The 17,653-nt window shown below is 40.7% G+C and overlaps 1 protein-coding gene across 3 annotated transcripts in view; it reads left to right on the top strand.

Annotated features, from left to right (window-relative positions):
• The window catches only part of fibcd1b (fibrinogen C domain containing 1b), a 172,416-nt gene that overhangs the window by 99,964 nt on the left and 54,799 nt on the right, over positions 1 to 17,653 (top strand). For all 3 annotated transcript variants that reach the window (XR_013296655.1, XM_077585884.1, XM_077585885.1), the window contains 2 exons: positions 11,068 to 11,547; positions 16,983 to 17,142. Coding sequence is in view for 2 of the 3 variants with exons in the window: in XM_077585884.1 (XP_077442010.1) it covers positions 11,068 to 11,547; positions 16,983 to 17,142 (640 nt within the window). In the remaining variant the exon portion in view is untranslated. The remainder of the gene's footprint in view (positions 1 to 11,067; positions 11,548 to 16,982; positions 17,143 to 17,653) is intronic.

The raw sequence follows: 17,653 nt of genomic DNA, 5'->3' as shown, positions 1-17,653 counted from the left end.
GTTTCACCTCTGTTTTGAAACAAACGTCTTTTAACGTCTTTGGCACTCCTCCATAGGATTTTACTAAACGTTATTTAACGTTTTTGGCAGTCAAAGAGTTAAGGCAAAATATGTTGAGCTAATGATAGCATCGCAGGTTCTAATGCTAACAAAGCTAATTTGTCTCAGTAACTGGCTGAATGAAAGGGAGGGAGAAATAGGTTTAAAATCATTATTAACACAAAGTAACAACAGTCAGTTCCATGATCCATAAAAGCGTAGCTGAGCAGAAAAAAAAGACCTCACTGTAGTAGCGGGATTACACAAAGTAACAGTCATCATTTGCTCCAAAAAATGCATAGCAGAAAAGAGATGCTAAAAACACTATAAAGCTAAGACTAGCAAACAATTAATTAAGACGTATGAAAATAATGCATTGAGTCGCATTAACACAAAGTAATGACAGTCAGATTCATTCTTGAAGGTGTCGAGTGTCTGGTCCATCAAAAAAGAAAAAGAAAAAAACGGTAGGAAAACTAAGATCGGGTTTTGAACTTGGTTTTGCTTTTTTTCCCATTTAAAAAAACAAAACATGTTATCAAATTAACACAAAGTAATGACAGCTCCATTAATGACCGTGTTGGGTGTTTGCTGTTCATTCACGAAAGTGTAGCAGAGCAGTAAAATGGGCAAAAATTTAAAATGAATAAATCACACACTGTAGTAAAACTCTAGGGGAAATTTTTAACTTTATTTCTGCCTAATTGATTTCAGAAAAGCAAAAAATAACGCATTTAATCATTAATACATCATAACAAAAGTAGGTTCAGTTCTTGATGCTAACTAGTCATTCAAAAAAGTTGTAGCTTGGCACCCATTTGTTATAAACACGACCAAGTAAACCGGCATTTTAATGTGCTATTTTCACAAAAATCTCAATTTCAAAAACCAAAACGCGTTTAATCACAATAACAGAAAGTAAAAACAGTCAGTTCCATGATCCAGAATGTTAATGCTAACAGTCTGAGACCAAGTTGCCGTCTGTGGTGGCCTCGACCAAATGAGGCTAACAACATTCTCCCAGTTGCAATGTTTGTATAGTTGGCCAACATCGGCTGGACCCGTGTCGGGCCAGGGTGAATTCCCTCCGCCTCCGTCCTCATTTGGTCTCCTCCAAAAACCAGTCTGTTTCCGGCCGCCGGCAAAGAGAGCGAGGACGAGCGTAAGCTCAGCCTATGTATCTTGGTGTTGTGGAATGGAAGCAGCAGCAGCAGCAGCTAGCTAATGAGCGGGACGCGGACGGACGGGCGGGCGAGCGAGCGAGCGAGTGTCTGCAGATGCTGATGATGCGCTCCGGAATGTTGGCGGGAAAATCAGCCAGCCAGTGTTGCTTTCGTTAACAGTCCAAATGTAATTTACAAGAGAATTATCTGGTGAAATAAAAGCAGCCGTTTTTCTCCAGGTGTTTTAGAAAAGGCTGTTGTATGCATGCCTGGCCACTAGTTGGCAACGTCACACAACTCTGGCTTATTACTACCTCATTAATTAACGCCACCAATCAAAAAAAAATAGGCAAATTCGGCTATATACATCAAATATACTTAAACTGGGCGTCAGTGTGGAATCATACGTCATTGTTGCCGCCATATGGACGGAGGAAGTGGGACTTCCGACTTCCGGGTTTTCACCCATCAGCTTTGTTTCCGTTTCCGCTTTGCGACGTGTGGGCCGTGTCCCAGTACTTGCGTTCCCGTCGACGGGTGCGAGGCTTGCGAGTGTGTCGCGTCTGTCTCGGTGTCCGAAACATTTCAGATAGCCGAGACGCCCTCCCGCCGATGAGGGTGCGAGTGTTGGCACGCTGCCAGCAGTGGCCGGAAACGGAAGTCCGTGGCATCTACCCCATTGAATGTGTCAAAAGTTTTACACACAAACCGGATCTCAAAACTAAACGAGCACTGTTGATTCTTTTTGACTATTAATAAAATAATTTTGGGAACAAAACTTGCTGATTGTGTGATTGTTGCTAGTTGCCGAGCTAGCTTACTTTGGAGAACGCCGTCGGAAAGGAACGTTACAAAATGGCGCCAAATAACTAATTGAAGTATAGCAGGGTCTCGTTGCTGCATATTTGAGTCCCGTGAAGCTACCAAAATGCTATTGCTATGCTATCTATGCTATCACGAGGGCGAGTTTGTAATCTGTTGTGATAGCAAACTAAGCTAACACGTTTAATTTATTCCATTGACTGCTCAGTCAATTTCAGGCTGCTCCCATAAACGAGGCAGCCATTTCTTAAAGTAGTAACTTAACAAATATTTGTACTTGGTTACTTCCCTTCCCTGATGTCAGGTTGAATTAGTTGTTTGGCATCTTTGCTCGCATGTTGAAGGCGAGCCGTTGCAGTCGTTTTGTCAGCCCCTTTGCCGCTAAAATGTGTGAAGGCGGGATAGCTGTGGGCGAGAAACTTAAAGGGAAGGCTGTCGGTGTGTTATTTGTACGTTGGAGCTGGAAGGAGATAAAGGGGCGGGAAGAGGCGCGGAATTCTAATGGGCAGCGACGGACGCCGCTGAAAAATAAACAGAGGGGCGAGAAAAAACACAAAGCCGACAGCGGGGAGTGACGCTCGACAAATTCAGGAATGAAGTTGACGGTCGCTACCATGTGTAAATGGGATTGACATGTTTGTTTGTTTTTTTACTTTTGCTTCAGAATGTCAGCCCACTGTCGTTGCTTGGGTGAAATTATCTCTTAGTCAGAGCCATGTTAGATATCATGTTAGATGTTTAGCCGACACTCGTCACCATCGAGAACGCAACTGAATGTCAACACGTTGTGAATAACACGATATTTATAGTCTCTCTCAAATTAGCTGTGCAAAATGAACATGTTTAACTCATTCACTGCCAGCCCAGTTAAAATCGATCTTTGACGTCTATGGCCGTCATTGGCAGTGAATGAGTTAAATTGGGACTCTCAACATTTTCTGTTCATGTGATAAAATGTTTTTTTTTTAATTCCTCTGAAATTAATCGAGCAAAATTAACAGTCCCGATCCTGGTTTTGTACCACTTTTCTATCTTATAGATGAACAGCTAGCATTTGTTCCATTGTGTTAGCACATATTTAGCCACGTCAGTAATTTGGCGTTGTAAACGTTCGCATTATAAAGTGTTTGTGCGTGTGCATTATGATTTCTTAATGAGCATTTTTTACTGCAGTATTTGTGTGTATTACAGGTCATGGAAAATAGAGCAAATGTAGCAGCTCTCTTGTATTTATTTGTTAAGCATGCGACGCACGGCGAACTCCATACAATTCGTTCTTTTGTCCGATGTGCCATTCATGGCGCTATTGACGGTGCCTTGGTAGATTTCCGTCTGCTGTACTTAAAGAAATTGTTATTATCATAAGAAATGCATTTTATTAGCCTTTCTGGAGACCATAGACCTCATGAACACTAGGAAGCAACAGCAATAGAACAAATATAAAAAATGAATTTGACCAATTACCAAGTGCTAATGATGCAGATGGTGTTGAAATAAAATATGATAATTAGAACTCAACACTTTTGAGGAAGTGTGAAGTTGAGCTACATTATCCACTATTCATAGATTCTGATTTTCACGTTTTGTGCCGAAGCTGAAATACTCTGGGGGGGGTTCTGTGGTCTTTCCCAAACACGCTACAATGCCGCCAAAGCCCTCTCTAAAGAAGAAAGTAGTACACTTAGTTGTCAAATGAAGTATGTTGAAGTGACAGAGTCAATTTAGCCTGGGTTGTAAGTGGACGATATGGAGAGTCTTCTGGTACATTTTTCAAAATCCATTTTTAAAAGAAATGTAAGATGAGTTGGAAATGATGGTGGTTTAGGATCATCGTTTCTGGTCAGGCTCAAATCCTATCCCGCAGTGTTGCACCATGGGTAATTGATGTCCTCTCTCAAAAGGTTCATATTTGCCCATCGATGCCAAACGATGGCGTCAAAGCACTTTTTTTTTTTTACATTAGACTTGACTTTGGCACCAAAACAGTCACTTTTTCCGCGAATAACAGATAAGTTTTCTCCCAAAATTCTCCAAATAGTTGAAATCTAGAATGTATTTTTTTAAATTTGGTTGTAATGTTATCATAGGCTTAATGCAAAAATTATCAGTTTTATTATCGTTCTGCGAATGTGTGCCCGGCTCCTCGCAGCTCAAACATCGCTGGTCCGACGCGGAAAGTGCCCGAAAAATGCCGGCCAAAGTAAGGCCCCGCCCTCCCCGTCGCTACAACTCGCCGCACAACCGCCTTGGCAGCTAAAATATCCGCCAATGTTTTTTCTTTTCTTCGGTCAGTTTTATCGGTAGTAAAAACGTTGCCACCTTGGATTCAATGAATTCCCCAAATTGATTGAAGATCACAGAAGAACAAGCAAAAATGTCATCGCGTCTGATGAAATTGTCATTTCATTGGTCTAAAACTCATTATTTACTCGTTCATCTAGCTATGCCAGCTACGTATACTGACCGGCAGATTGATAAAAAAGTCTCGATAGCTGACATTGTTGGATACTTTGCGGCAACTAAGCTTTGGTTTCATTTTTCTTTCTGTCACCATTAAGCTAAGAGACATCAGACGCCATTTTTGTAGTGGCTGTTTCTTTTAACAGTCAGAACACCAGAAACGATTCCGGCAACAGGTTCCACCTTTTGTTTAAAATAGAAGGTACTGGATCTAGATCAACTTCTTGAACTGACAACTTTGCCTGAATCAACACAATGTTGCAGTACCATCCATTTTAGGCCAAAGTCAGAAAATGTTCCATCATTTTTATTCATCTCATTAACAAATGACAAGATTGGTGTCAGAACCGGAATGCCTTCGCCTATTGGAGACACAAACGAGATTGACAACTGAGATGATCCTCCGAAGCGGTCTTCATTTTGAAATCAACTCTTTCTATTTCAGTTTTGATGAAGTTCAAAGCAGTCGCACTCGCTCGTCAGTTCCCCGCTGCTGTTCCGTCTATTTTTTCTTTTTGCCATCCGTCCACTCAAATCCCCCTGTGGTCCTGTTAAATCCCGCTGCGTGGATCCAGCTCGAGTGGGAGCGTGTCCAAGGGCGCCTTCGTTACAGAACTGGGACCCCACGCTGATAAGATTGAGATTCATTTACCACAAAAAAACGTGTTAATAGGCTGCTGGCGTTCCGTCGGCTTTCACTTCCCGCAGACGTTTTTTTTTTAATTGAAAGGGCCCTTGTGTTCCCCGCGGGCGTCGTCTGTAGGGTCAACATAGAAATTTGCTTAAGGGGGTGTCCAGCCCTGTTGGCTATCAAATCCTATCAGATTTTTTTTTTTAACTGCACTTTTCACTTTCGTCAGATAACTAAAACTCTACGTTTTTGTAAGTGAGCCAATCATTTCTTTGAGCAGCTCGATGGCTTTTAAGGCGCCTACCACCTCCTGATAAATGCTAAATGGACTCAATTAACATCAAGCCTTTCAGCCTTCACAAACCTTAAAGTGCTTCTACCTTGTTCATTCAAAGACTGTTGGGGGGGGAGTATAAGGTGTTATTTCAGTTGATACATTATTCGACAAGTGCCGATAATTCCGCTCAACATTGGGCCGACATGGGTATGCGGATTGCCTCAATGGATTCCGATGTAAGCATGTGCGAGGCCGTCCGTCTGTGTGCCGACCGTATCTGACCTTGCCTTTGAAGGTGTTTGCTGTCGTTATGCACTCGGCTCGTCACTTGACTTAAAGGCAAAAAGATCCTTTTGATTCCTCTCAGTGCTAACAAAAACTTTCAGCACAAGATTTGTGTAAGAAATGGTGTCCCTTAGCTTACCCTTTTTGTTCTCAGCCTCGTTCAATGGTGGTCGCTCATGGCCAGTGCCTCTACGGCCGTAGTGGTCAACATCCTTGAGGTTGTCACCCTTGTAGTAGTAACCAAAGGTGGGCACGCCAATACATTTTGAGCTTTTGTCATTCAACAATCGTAACTGGTCGGGAGCCCTTTCCGTCATCGTCAATATTTCAAGCCGAACCGCATTGTAATCGTCAATCCGCCATTGGTCATTTCTCAGCAAAATGAGCGTCCGTCAATGTTTCTGTCATTCAAAGTGGGCATCCGTCAGTGCTTCGTCATTCCGTCAGCAAAATGGGACATCCATCATTGACGGATTCACGAATTGATTGATTATTACATTGATGGACGAAAACACCCTTCCGGCAATGCTTAGTTCGTCAATTTTTCCAAGTTTCCCCGTCAATCGTCATTGACCTTCCGTCAATGTTGATGGAATGCCCACCTCTGGTAGTAACCGTTGTGTTTACCCACATATGGCCATGGGATGCCTTAGCCCAGGTTTCCGCAATCCTGGTCCTGGAGGGCAAGATGTCCTGCAGGTTTGAGATGTTTCCATCCACCAACACACCTGATTCTGAAGATCAGGATCGTTGTCAGGATTCTTCACAGCTTACTGACGATCTGATTATATGAATCAGATGTGTTGAGGACAAAAACATCTCAATCCTGTCGGACTCCACCCCCCGAGGACCAAGATTGAAGAAGCCTGCTTTAGCAGACACAAATGAGATTGACAGAAACTTGGTTATATTTGCCCTTGTAGTCATCATCCTTGTCGCTGCCCTTGTGGCATAATCACTTTTGTGGTACTCTGAGACTAGCTTGTGGCCGCCTGGCTATGATGAAGATCACCTTTTTCCATCCTCACTCTTGTGGTTTCCTTATTAGAAGTGGTGGTCGTTCTCCTCGTTGTGGTCACCCTTATTGCCATCACCACTACTTTCCGTGGCGGTCCTCGTTTTTAGTCTAGTTAGCCTTAAGGCTATTCCACTGGCGACCAGTCTTGTGGCCGTGGTTGCAGTCACTCTTGTGGCTGCCCTTTGGCCATAGTGGTTCTTCCTGTTGTGGTCATCACGCTTGTGGCTGCTCTTATAGTTGTCAGCCTTGTGGCTTGTCCTAATAAACGTCATCCTTGTTGCAACTCTTGTGGCTGTATTGGTCTTCAATCTTGCAGTAGAAACCCGAGTGGGATTTGCCCCCTTCATGCAGTAGCTGTTGTAGACCAGGTGGTTGTAGTCGTCAACACCTTTGTGGTCATCGTTGTGGCCGTAGTGTTCTCTCTGGCTATTGAAGTAAATATTCTGTTTCAATTTAATTATAACTGTTTTGATTTAGTTATAACTATTTAGAATTGGACAAAATTGCTTTGATTTACTTAGTGTAGTTTTGTGTGAGAATTCAAATGATGTGAGGGGGTTGGTTTCCTCTTTGTTCTCTCCTCAGAAGATATGGTGGGGGCAAGCGAAAGTGTAAATTAGACCCTTTGTTTATACTACGGCTCCACTCAGTCTGCCTGTATCTCTGAAAGGCTACTCCCTTATCTGATTTCCTGTGTTCCATCTTGGGGACTAAGAAGGGGGCAGTTGGTCAACTGTATTGAGATATCATGTGATTCTGGGAGGGACTTTTCTAGGACAAAGGATATTACACACGAGCGGAGTGAGAAACGACACAGATGAGAAAGGAGATGGAGGCTGAAGGCTCCAATCTCGTCTGTCCACAAATTTGGGTAATAAATCCTTAAGGAAATTCTCTTTTCATAGATCTCATTGTATGTTTTGTTAATCAACGGCATGAACACGCAAATAGTAAGAATCCTTCATCCCTCCAGCTGACGGTCTTAAAGTCGTTGCCCTTGCAGCCGCCCTCGCGGCCATCTTGGTTGTTGCCGTTTCCTACTTGGCCCAGTTCCCCACACTGAAGTGTAAGCGTACTGTAATGGACCTTTTAGTTTTCCTTGGAGGAAGCCATACTGACACCTCAAGTCCAAGTAGAACTGAAAGTACAATCACGGTCTTCCTGAGTCATCCTCCATCTGCGCCGTAGCTCGCTCTGCTTTCACTTGTGATTAAATTAGCTCAAAAGCTTCTTACGCTCACATCTGCGTACGAGCGGTTGAGTGTCAGCTCCTCGCGCCTTTGACGGCGAGCAGAGTGCCAGTCGCTGTATATCTTTTGTTTTTAGCGTAACAGGCCGGTGAGCAGGCGATGAATGTTAACTGCAGTGCCGCTGCGCTGATGGCCCCCACTGATGTCTCGGGGCCCCGCCGGCAATAAAGCTCAGGCAAACTCTGCTAACGTCTGCGGCGGGGAGAACATTATGAACCAAGTCGACAGTAGTAGAGTTGCTGGAGTCTGGTCGGTGCTGGATTTCACTTTCCTTTGTTTTCTTTGGTCCTTCCTCGGGTCTCCTGACGGCCTCACGACTCTGGCTGGAAGTGTTTGGTTTAGGTGAATGGTTTGGGATTTTTTAATAGGTTTTTAATAGGAACTAATGAATACACACACACATGCACATACACATACTCACCCACATACAAAAAAAAAAAAGAGAGCAAAAGAGAGCAATGATGACATGTCAAATCGGCAAAATTACCGAATGAACAATACTGAGCTCTCCAGAAAAAAAAAAAAAAAGTAGCAGAGTTGCTGTGTACCGATGATGTCATGTAACCGCAATTTAGACCCAAATAGCTTTTACTCTAAAAATCCTTCAAACTATTGTCAACCTGACCTTTTCAAACTTTCTTCTTTTGGCTCATTCGTGGTTCCTTTAGGCAAAATAGTCAACTGAGTTACAATCAGGAGTGAAAGACTTCAAAAAGTGTAAGTACTTCAAATTTCAAATTAAGGTTTCTAGATAAGTTAAAGGTTTTAAACTAAGATTAGGGATCCAAAGTAGGGTTTTAAATAAAACCTTGGGTTTTCTCATTTGGGTTTCATACGAGAGTTAGAGGTTCAAATCAGGGTTTGTAACTATAGTTAGGGTTTCTAAGTAGAGTTTAAAACTAGCATTAGACTTTAAAGACAGGGTTAGGGTTACAAATGTCTTTGAGTTTGTTTTTCATACTTAAACTATGATTAGGTTTTCAAAGTAGGAAGTCAAACATTACCTAGGCTTCTCGAATTAGGGTTTTAAAATAGGGATAGGTTTTTAAAAGAGTTTTAAGATTATGGTTTTAAGCTAAGGCTGGGTTCTAAGCAGGGTTTTAAACACCCTACAGTTCTCAAATTGGGGTTTAAAATTAAGGTTTGGGTTTCAAAGTAAGGCGTTAAACTATTATTAGGGTTTCAATGTACGTTAGACCTCAAATTAAAATAGTTGCGCCCCTTGTGGCCGTTTTCCGTTTGTAGCCACTCATCAACGTTTTTGTTTAGGAAGACATACCAGTAAGCATTTTAATGTTTTGATTTTTTTTTTCTTGCATAAAATGCAATATATAAATGTGTGTGTTTCCATATTTTCTTTAAACATGTAGGACCTGGCTTGGTGAGTGCCGTGGGTGCCCGCGACTGAGAGTATAAAAGTGGTTGTTATTGCGTGTGAGGATGTGACCTTGCATCATTTTTTCCATAAGTATAATTTGTGTGGCTCATTTGTGAGTTTCCCGCACACGGCAATTGATTTTCTCCGCATTAAAGGAACCATAAAGCTCTCCTGTCGTAAAGCATTTACCGTTAGCTGTCTATTAGCGCGCCGCCCTGCGCCGGGGCGGCTCATTTGCATATTAATAAGCCCGCCGTCTCTCGCACACGCGCTTGCACATACAAAACATAAAACAAACACAGCACATTCTACTCCTCATTCATCCCCGACCGCCGACCGAGCAATAATAAGAAATCACGCGCTGATTCATGGCGGCGAGCGGGGCCGTAATGGCGCCTGGTGCCCGTCTCGCGCCCGTCCGCTGCAAAGTCACAAAAGGCCAAACAGGCGGCCATTTTACGGTCTGGTTAATGGCTTCCAGAAGACGTGGGCTTTTTTCCTGTTTGGAGGTTGCCCTGCTTGTTGTTTACGGAATCGGTTGCAGCCACGCCGTCCTCTGTTTTATGGTTGTTGTTTTTTTATTTAACGTCAGGTCTCTTCATTTGCTAGCGTACTTCAGGTGGGATTTTTTTGGGGGACGTCATCCGTATGAAAATAATTCAGAACGTTGCCGCTGCTTCATTGATTTGTTACATGTCCAAAGGAAGTACTGTTATCATTTGCTCATCCAAGAACTTTAAATACTCCAGTCCTTAAGATTTTACACTGGCCCCCTGTCAGCTGAAGAACTGGTTTTAAAATCCAGCTGGTTTATGAATCGCAAAATGGTTTGGGTCCTGAACTCATTATGGAAATGCTAATTGAATATAAACCCCGCAGGGCCTTGAGGTCTGCAATTGGCTCAATTAGTGGAGCCCAGATTTCAAACAAACAGGGCGAAGCAGCATTTAGGTGTTATGCTGCACACAAAGGGAGTCAGTTGCCATCGGAAGTCAGCCCCAAGTATCAATATTTTGAAATTAATTAAAATTAAAATGATGCTATTCTTCCCATTCCTTTGCCAAAGACAGCGTTTGGTTCAAACTTAGGTTAATGTCCCAAACAAGGGTTAGGGTTCAAAATGGATGTATATGACATTGTGTTAAGGTTTCAAACAACACACTTAAAAATACTGCCTTGTTTTCTTAACCACTTGCTGGGTATTTGTGGATTTTGGTTATTTATTTTGACCCTGCAGAATTGGTTGAAGATTGAATTTGGGCGAGCTGAAGCCGGTCGGTGGCCATTTTGGACAGTTTTGTTGTGCGTTAAAATACATTTAATGTACTGTTATAAATCAAATGTTGGTGGCTGGATTTCTCAGTGATTTCGGTCACGTGGATTAGGGTTCCAGTCTTGGTCAATAACATCTCGTTGGGTCCTTTTACAAAAACCTTACATCACATTCCGTTTCCAAGCAACTGCCAATCTCAAGCCTGGCTAAAATCGATGTCACCAGTTTCTTGATAGCTTAAACCTGTTGCAATTTGTAGTTTTGACTCCATGTTGGATCCTTAACCCAATGTCCTGGGTCTAATTCGACTTTTAATCCATTTTGGACTCAATTTGTGTTGCTTTTAACCCAGCAGTTTTAAGAGTGAAGGTTTATGTGAGTTTCGATTTGACACCAGATTTATGGTTTAAAAAAGCGAACGAGTATTTTTGTCCCGTAACATTTTTGCCGTGCGTGTTTCCTTCCCGACAGAGGATGAGCTGCAGCTACCTGCTGTGCACGATTCTGCTCTTCGTGGCCGTCCTGCTGGCCGTCACGGTGACGGGCACCATCCTCTTCATGAACCACAACCAGGCGCCGCCCATGTCGGACGGCGTGCCGCACATCTCCACCAACCAGGACGAGGCCAACGCCCTGGTGACGGTGGAGCGCGGCGACGGCTCTCGCGTCAACATCTTCATCGACCCCAACTGCCCGGACTACAGCGGCAACTTTCTGCGCCTGGAGGGCGTGCAGACCTCGCTGCTGCACTCGCTCACGGACCACGACTCGGACCTCAAGTCGGTCAAGGGCCAGGACCGGGCTCTGCTCGTCAGCCTGGCCGAGGAGGTGGCCAAGCTGTCCGCCCACGCCGGGCAGCTGAAGATGGACTACGAGTCCCTACGTCGCGGGCAGGGAAGTCTGGGCCAGGACCTCAACACGCTGCAGTCGGAGCAAGCACGCCTCATACAGGTAGGAAGAAGGGACTGCATCCGGGGTTGAGGGGTTTCATGCCCAAATTAGGGTTTCAGTTTTCACCCAGGCAAAAAAAATATCTCCAAAAGTGGGTGAGAAGCGGCGGCCCGGCAGGACAATCCCCAACGATTGATGGCATCTTGGCGGCGTCCAGGCATGCGGCGCGCGCTTCCGCCCAGCCCCGTTCTGATCGATGGGCCACCTGTGGCCGGGATTGCCATGCGGACAGTGACGCACGGCAGCCACTGCGCCAGGCCTGAGCAATGGCTCGCTTGTGTGTCGTAAAGAGCCCCCTGCGGGACGCCCACACTTTGGCTTTCTCCAACAGAAACTGATTGCACGCAAATAAAATACACATAGAATAGATTTTATATCAGCCCTAATACATATATATATTAGGGCTGATATAAAATCTATTCTATGTATATAAACCCTAATATATATATATATATATATATATATATATATATATATATTAGGGCTGATATATATATATATTAGGGCTGAAATAAAATATATTCTATGTATATATATATATATATATATATATATATATATATATATATATATATATATACATATATATATATATATATATATATATACATTAGGGCTGATATAAAATCTATTCTATGTATATAAACCCTAATATATATACATATATATATATATATATATATATATATATATATATATATATATATATATATATATATATATATATATATATATATATATATATATACATTTGGGCTGATATAAAATATATTCTATGTATATAAACCCTAATATATATATATATATATATATATATATATACAGTATATATATATATATATATATATATATATATATATATATATATTAGGGCTGATATAAAATCAATTCTATGTATATAAATCTATTCTATGTATATAAACCCTAATATATATATATATATATATATATATATATATATATATTAGGGCTGATATATATATATTAGGGCTGAAATAAAATCTATTCTATGTATATAAACCCTAATATATATATATATATATATATATATATATATATATATATATATATATACATTAGGGCTGATATAAAATATATTCTATGTATATAAACCCTAATATATATATATATATATATATAAATATATACAGTATATATATATATATATATATTAGGGCTGATATAAAATCTATTCTATGTATATAAATCTATTCTATGCATATAAACCCTAATATATATATATATATATATATATATATATATATATATATATATATATATATATATATATATATATATATATATATATATATATATATATATATATATATTAGGGCTGATATATATATATTAGGGCTGAAATAAAATCTATTCTATGTATATAAACCCTAATATATATATATATATATATATATATATATATATATATATATATATATATATATATATATATTAGTTTTTGTTTGTTTTTTCAAATAAATTAGTATTTGAACTTTTGTTAGGGTTTCCGCTAAGGTGCTTATACATTCCAATGTCATGTCCTGATGTTTTTTTTTGTGAGTCTCATTGTGCAGAGCAAATGTTTGCTCGGGGCTCCAGTAATCCGCATTCACAACCTTTGGGGGGCCCGTCAGGTGCTCAGCAAACACAACACCCGAGTCCACTTTGACGCAAAACGGCAGCTCCGAAAGTCGGCGGCGACGTCCGTCGAATATTAACGTCGCCGGACCGGGTCCCGACCGGGGTGACTCTGGGCCGGAGACGTTTATCGGTGCTGACACAAGGTCCTTTGAGGCGACATAATGAGAAAGAAAAGCTCGTCACTGCGGCACAATTAACTTTGAAAGCTCCAGCAAATAACCGCGGATAATGATAATTGGATCATTGGCGGATAACCATCAAAGTCACGTCGGGGATTAAATCCCCGCTCAATTAAGTAAATGGGCAGTCGGGAAGATTTAGGACAAAAAGTACTCGGAATACGCACTCGCTACTTGGAAAACCAAGTACTTTTCTGTACTTTACTGTACTTGCATGACTCACAGAATCTCTGTCAGGCCCGAAGAAGCTTCATTTGATTTGGGATCTATATGATTGATTATTCATTGGTGATATATAAATATATATATAAAGGATAACAACATTCCAAGCAAAAACAACATGCAGGACGCATAAAATTAATCAGATGTCTGAAAATACGTTTAAAAAGTTTTATTTTTAATAAACAATATATATAATATCAAACAAATAATTAGCTATTAAAATGTTCACGTTCACCTATTCAAATTTTTTTTTACAAAAAGTGTCCAAAGGTTATGGTTTGAAATTAGGGTTTTTAAGCCAAGGTTAAGGTTCCAACTAGCAAAGGCGCGCAGACCAGAAGTAGCAGCACAATGAATTTGAGCATGAAATCATGACACACAAATTGTTTAATTAATTCTTTAAATCCTTTTTAATTCATTCATTTGCTCCCAAAAATGTATAAAAACATTCTATATTATTGTCAATATTGCTGTCATCCCAATAACGTATTTATACGTTTTTCATGTTTTGTTTTGTTTTAATGCTAGAGCATACAGAAGGCTTTGTTGCAGCCTCTGACCTGAAGAGGTTGCTTAAATTAATAGTAGTTATCACTAAAAGCGGCCAGCAGGTGGCAGCAGAGTATAAGAGATCAACCAGGGCCATGTTGCAACAAGCTTTTTTCCCCAGTGTTTTCAACAGGTTTGTTGAAATGATGAAACTTAGCTATATTCTAATGTTAATTGCTGCAAAACGGAAATAGATACAAATGTACTTTTTCCTAATGAAAGCGCCTCTAATCTTTCTTTTGATAGGTTCCATCTTTTTATAGCACAATATTCTGTGGATCTTGCAAAATCTGTCAGAATCCAGGAAAACAGCCGGGAGCGAAGGAGGTTGCTTTTGTGAAAATGGCTGGGAGTCAATCAGTTAATTGGCCGCCGACCGATAAATCGGCCGATATCGTCCCTTTTCATATTGGCGGATTTTTGTTGGGTTGTTTTTGCATATTTAAAATAAATGATATATATTTTTACATATCGCGACATAAGACAAAAATAATGACATTTTTATACAAGCCTTTTTGGAACAATCGGCAAAAGTCTGCCACGGGAAAAATTTTTTTGCAGATTTTTCCTCTGTTGTCAATTTAAATCAACAAAAACTGAAGGACAAAAAAAAAAAAAAAGAGTCAAATATTCTGCTTGTAATTTTTATTAATATGGGCCAAAAAGAGAATTATATTTTCTTTAAATTAATGAATCGGTTGATTTTATCGTCATCATAATAATAAATAATCGAATTATGCTTTTACTGTATGGTTTATTATTTTTAATTCAACAAAGCACGCCACTCTGAATACACACTGAATACTTTGAAGACAGAGTACTTCGTTTTAGTCCCAGCCCCTCACAGTACGGACCCCGGTACCCCAAACATACGCTGCCATTTAGCGCTGATAACGAGCGTTTAATGGCTTGATAATGACTGAATCTGCTGACTTACCCCGGCAGCCAGTGTGAAGGGTGTCTAACGAGAGCTAATTACATCAGCGTCCTAATTGATGAGCCGCCGCGCCGCACTTAATGATGAGGCCCCAAGAATACTTTGCCTCGCCGCGGACATGCACTGATACAGTAAGAAGAGGGGGGGGGGGGGGGAGCCCGGAAAACGGGGGTATCAACGTGATTTTCAAATACAGCAGAGCTTAGACCACATTTGTCACAAATAAGCTGCAGTAATATTCGCCATTTATTACAGAGGATAAAGAATATATGCTTGTGTTTTGTTAGCCCATATCTGGTGTTTCACATTATGTGTTAGCAATAAGCTAGCAGAGATTTCATGTTAGGGTTTGATATTATTGTTGGGTTTGAAAAGAATTTCAAAACTGGGTTAGGGTTCGAAAACTAGGTTTGAAGTCAGGGTTTCAAGCCAGGGCTTAGGGTTTAAAATTTGGGTTTCAAATGAGTTTTTTTTTAGTTTTGGGATGGAAGGGGAGGCCAAACACCTGGCGGTGTGGGTCCGCCCGCCAACTGGGGCGCCGCGTCCAAACGACCCCCCTTCGTCAAGGGGGGGGGGGGGGGGTTTCGGTCGCGAGGACGGGATGGCACATTCATCACCGGGCTTCCCGCAGGGGCCTTTGTTTGCCGTGATGCCCTTTTTATGTCTTTGGATCACGCAAGGCTGTTTATTGTGCGAATGCTTCAGCATTTATTTGAATGTATTTATTATATGCTATCATATTTTATTTATTTTTGGTCAATTGTTTGAAAAAAAATGGGTTTCGAGACTGGGTTAGAGTTTCAAGCCTGGGTTAAGGTTTAAAACCACAGTTTCAGGACTGTGTCGGGGTTTTAACTCTTTGACTGCCAGACGTTTTCAGAAAAGGGATGCCGTGGGTGCCAGCCGATTTAAGCATTTTGACTGATCTTTCAAGGTCCACAGAAAATGATGTGTTTGGACTATGGAAACACACATACTACCAAATGAAAGATTGGACTCTCATCTTTCATCAGAAAAAAAACGTTTGTTTCTACCTTATTCCGTTTTTCAGTAATCAACAATAGAAAATGGTTAGTTTCACCTCTGTTTTGAAACAAACGTCTTTTAACGTCTTTGGCACTCCTCCATAGAATTTTACTAAACGTTATTTAACGTTTTTGGCAGTCAAAGAGTTAACTCTTTAAGTCGTTAAGTGTTCCACCTACTGGGTTAGTATTTCAAATTAGGGTTTCAAGACGAGTTTATATTTTTTTTTAAATATGGTTGCAAACAAGTGTTAGAGTTTCAGATTAGGGTTTCATGTCTGGATTAGGGTTTCAAGTTAAGGTTTGAAACTCAGGGTAGTTGATTCAAATTAGGGCTTCAAGACTGGGTTAAGGATTCCAAGTTCGTTTTTCCAACTTTGGTTAGATTTACGTTAAGGTTTTATGTTTGGGTTTGAAATTTGGGTTTCAAGATATGGTTCAGATTTTAAACAAAATATTTTTTGCATTTCACATTAGGTTTCCAAGCCAGAAATAGGATTTTCAATTATTTAATTCATTCGTATGTGTGTGTGTGTGTGTGTGTGTGTGTGTTTTTTTTTTTTTTCAAGCCTTCTCAAAGTCACTTTGTCCGCCGTCCTTAGCGGCGCATTCAAGGATGTTTGGACTAATTAGTTGTAACTCTCTGGTGAAAATTGAAAGAGATTCAATTTCACCCACTGGACAAACAAGTGAAGCTCTATCGGCATCACTGTTGTTCACATAAGTTTATTAGCATGTTATTAGCATATAATTAGCATGTTGCAACCCATATTTAGTCATGTCATATTTCATATGTTATTAATGTGTTATGAATCTGTATTAAGTTCACACAGCAACTAAAAGGAAGTCATCCTGAAATGTGATGTCCCCCCCCCCCCGCAGCTGCTGTCAGACAGCCAGGTGAACATGGTAAAGGTGGTCAACTCGGTGAGCGACGCGCTCAACGCCATGCAGAAGGAGAACGTGGGCCTGAAGGCGCGCACCAAGGCCGACCTGCAGAGGGCGCCGGCGAGGGGCGCCCGCTTCAAAGGCTGCGCCAACGGTAAGGCGACCGGTTTGTTTGCTTGTTTGTTTGTTTTTGTTTGTTTGTTTGTTTAGCGTGCATGAGAATTGACTGGAACGCCTCAGGGAGAAGACAGCCCAGCAGAGAATGTATTCATTACAATTACTTAATGAAATTACTTTATTAGCAAGTCGATAATCTCTTACGTTGCGATAGGCCAGACAAATAAAAAATAAAAAATAATGGAGGATGATTTGTTACTATGCTTTTAATGAGCTGTAAATGTGGTATTTAGATATAAATGTGTTACTAATGTGTTATTAGCATGTTAGCAATCAGGGGGAAGGCAATTCCTCACACAAGCGAAAATAGCAGCGCTATGTTATTGCAAAATGTTATTAATGTGCTATTAATGTGTTATTACTATAGTAGCATGCTATTATAAAATACCCTAATTAGCAGTCTGGGCTTTGGTATTTGGGACCTCAAGGTTCTCTCAACAATTAAAAAAATATATATATATATATATTAAAGGGATCGCAAAATCTCA

Source organism: Vanacampus margaritifer, chromosome 14 (genome assembly GCF_051991255.1).
Source record: "Vanacampus margaritifer isolate UIUO_Vmar chromosome 14, RoL_Vmar_1.0, whole genome shotgun sequence".
Classification (NCBI taxonomy): domain Eukaryota; kingdom Metazoa; phylum Chordata; class Actinopteri; order Syngnathiformes; family Syngnathidae; genus Vanacampus; species Vanacampus margaritifer.
Note: the sequence above shows the minus strand (reverse complement) of the source record. Positions and strands in the feature narration are given on the sequence as shown.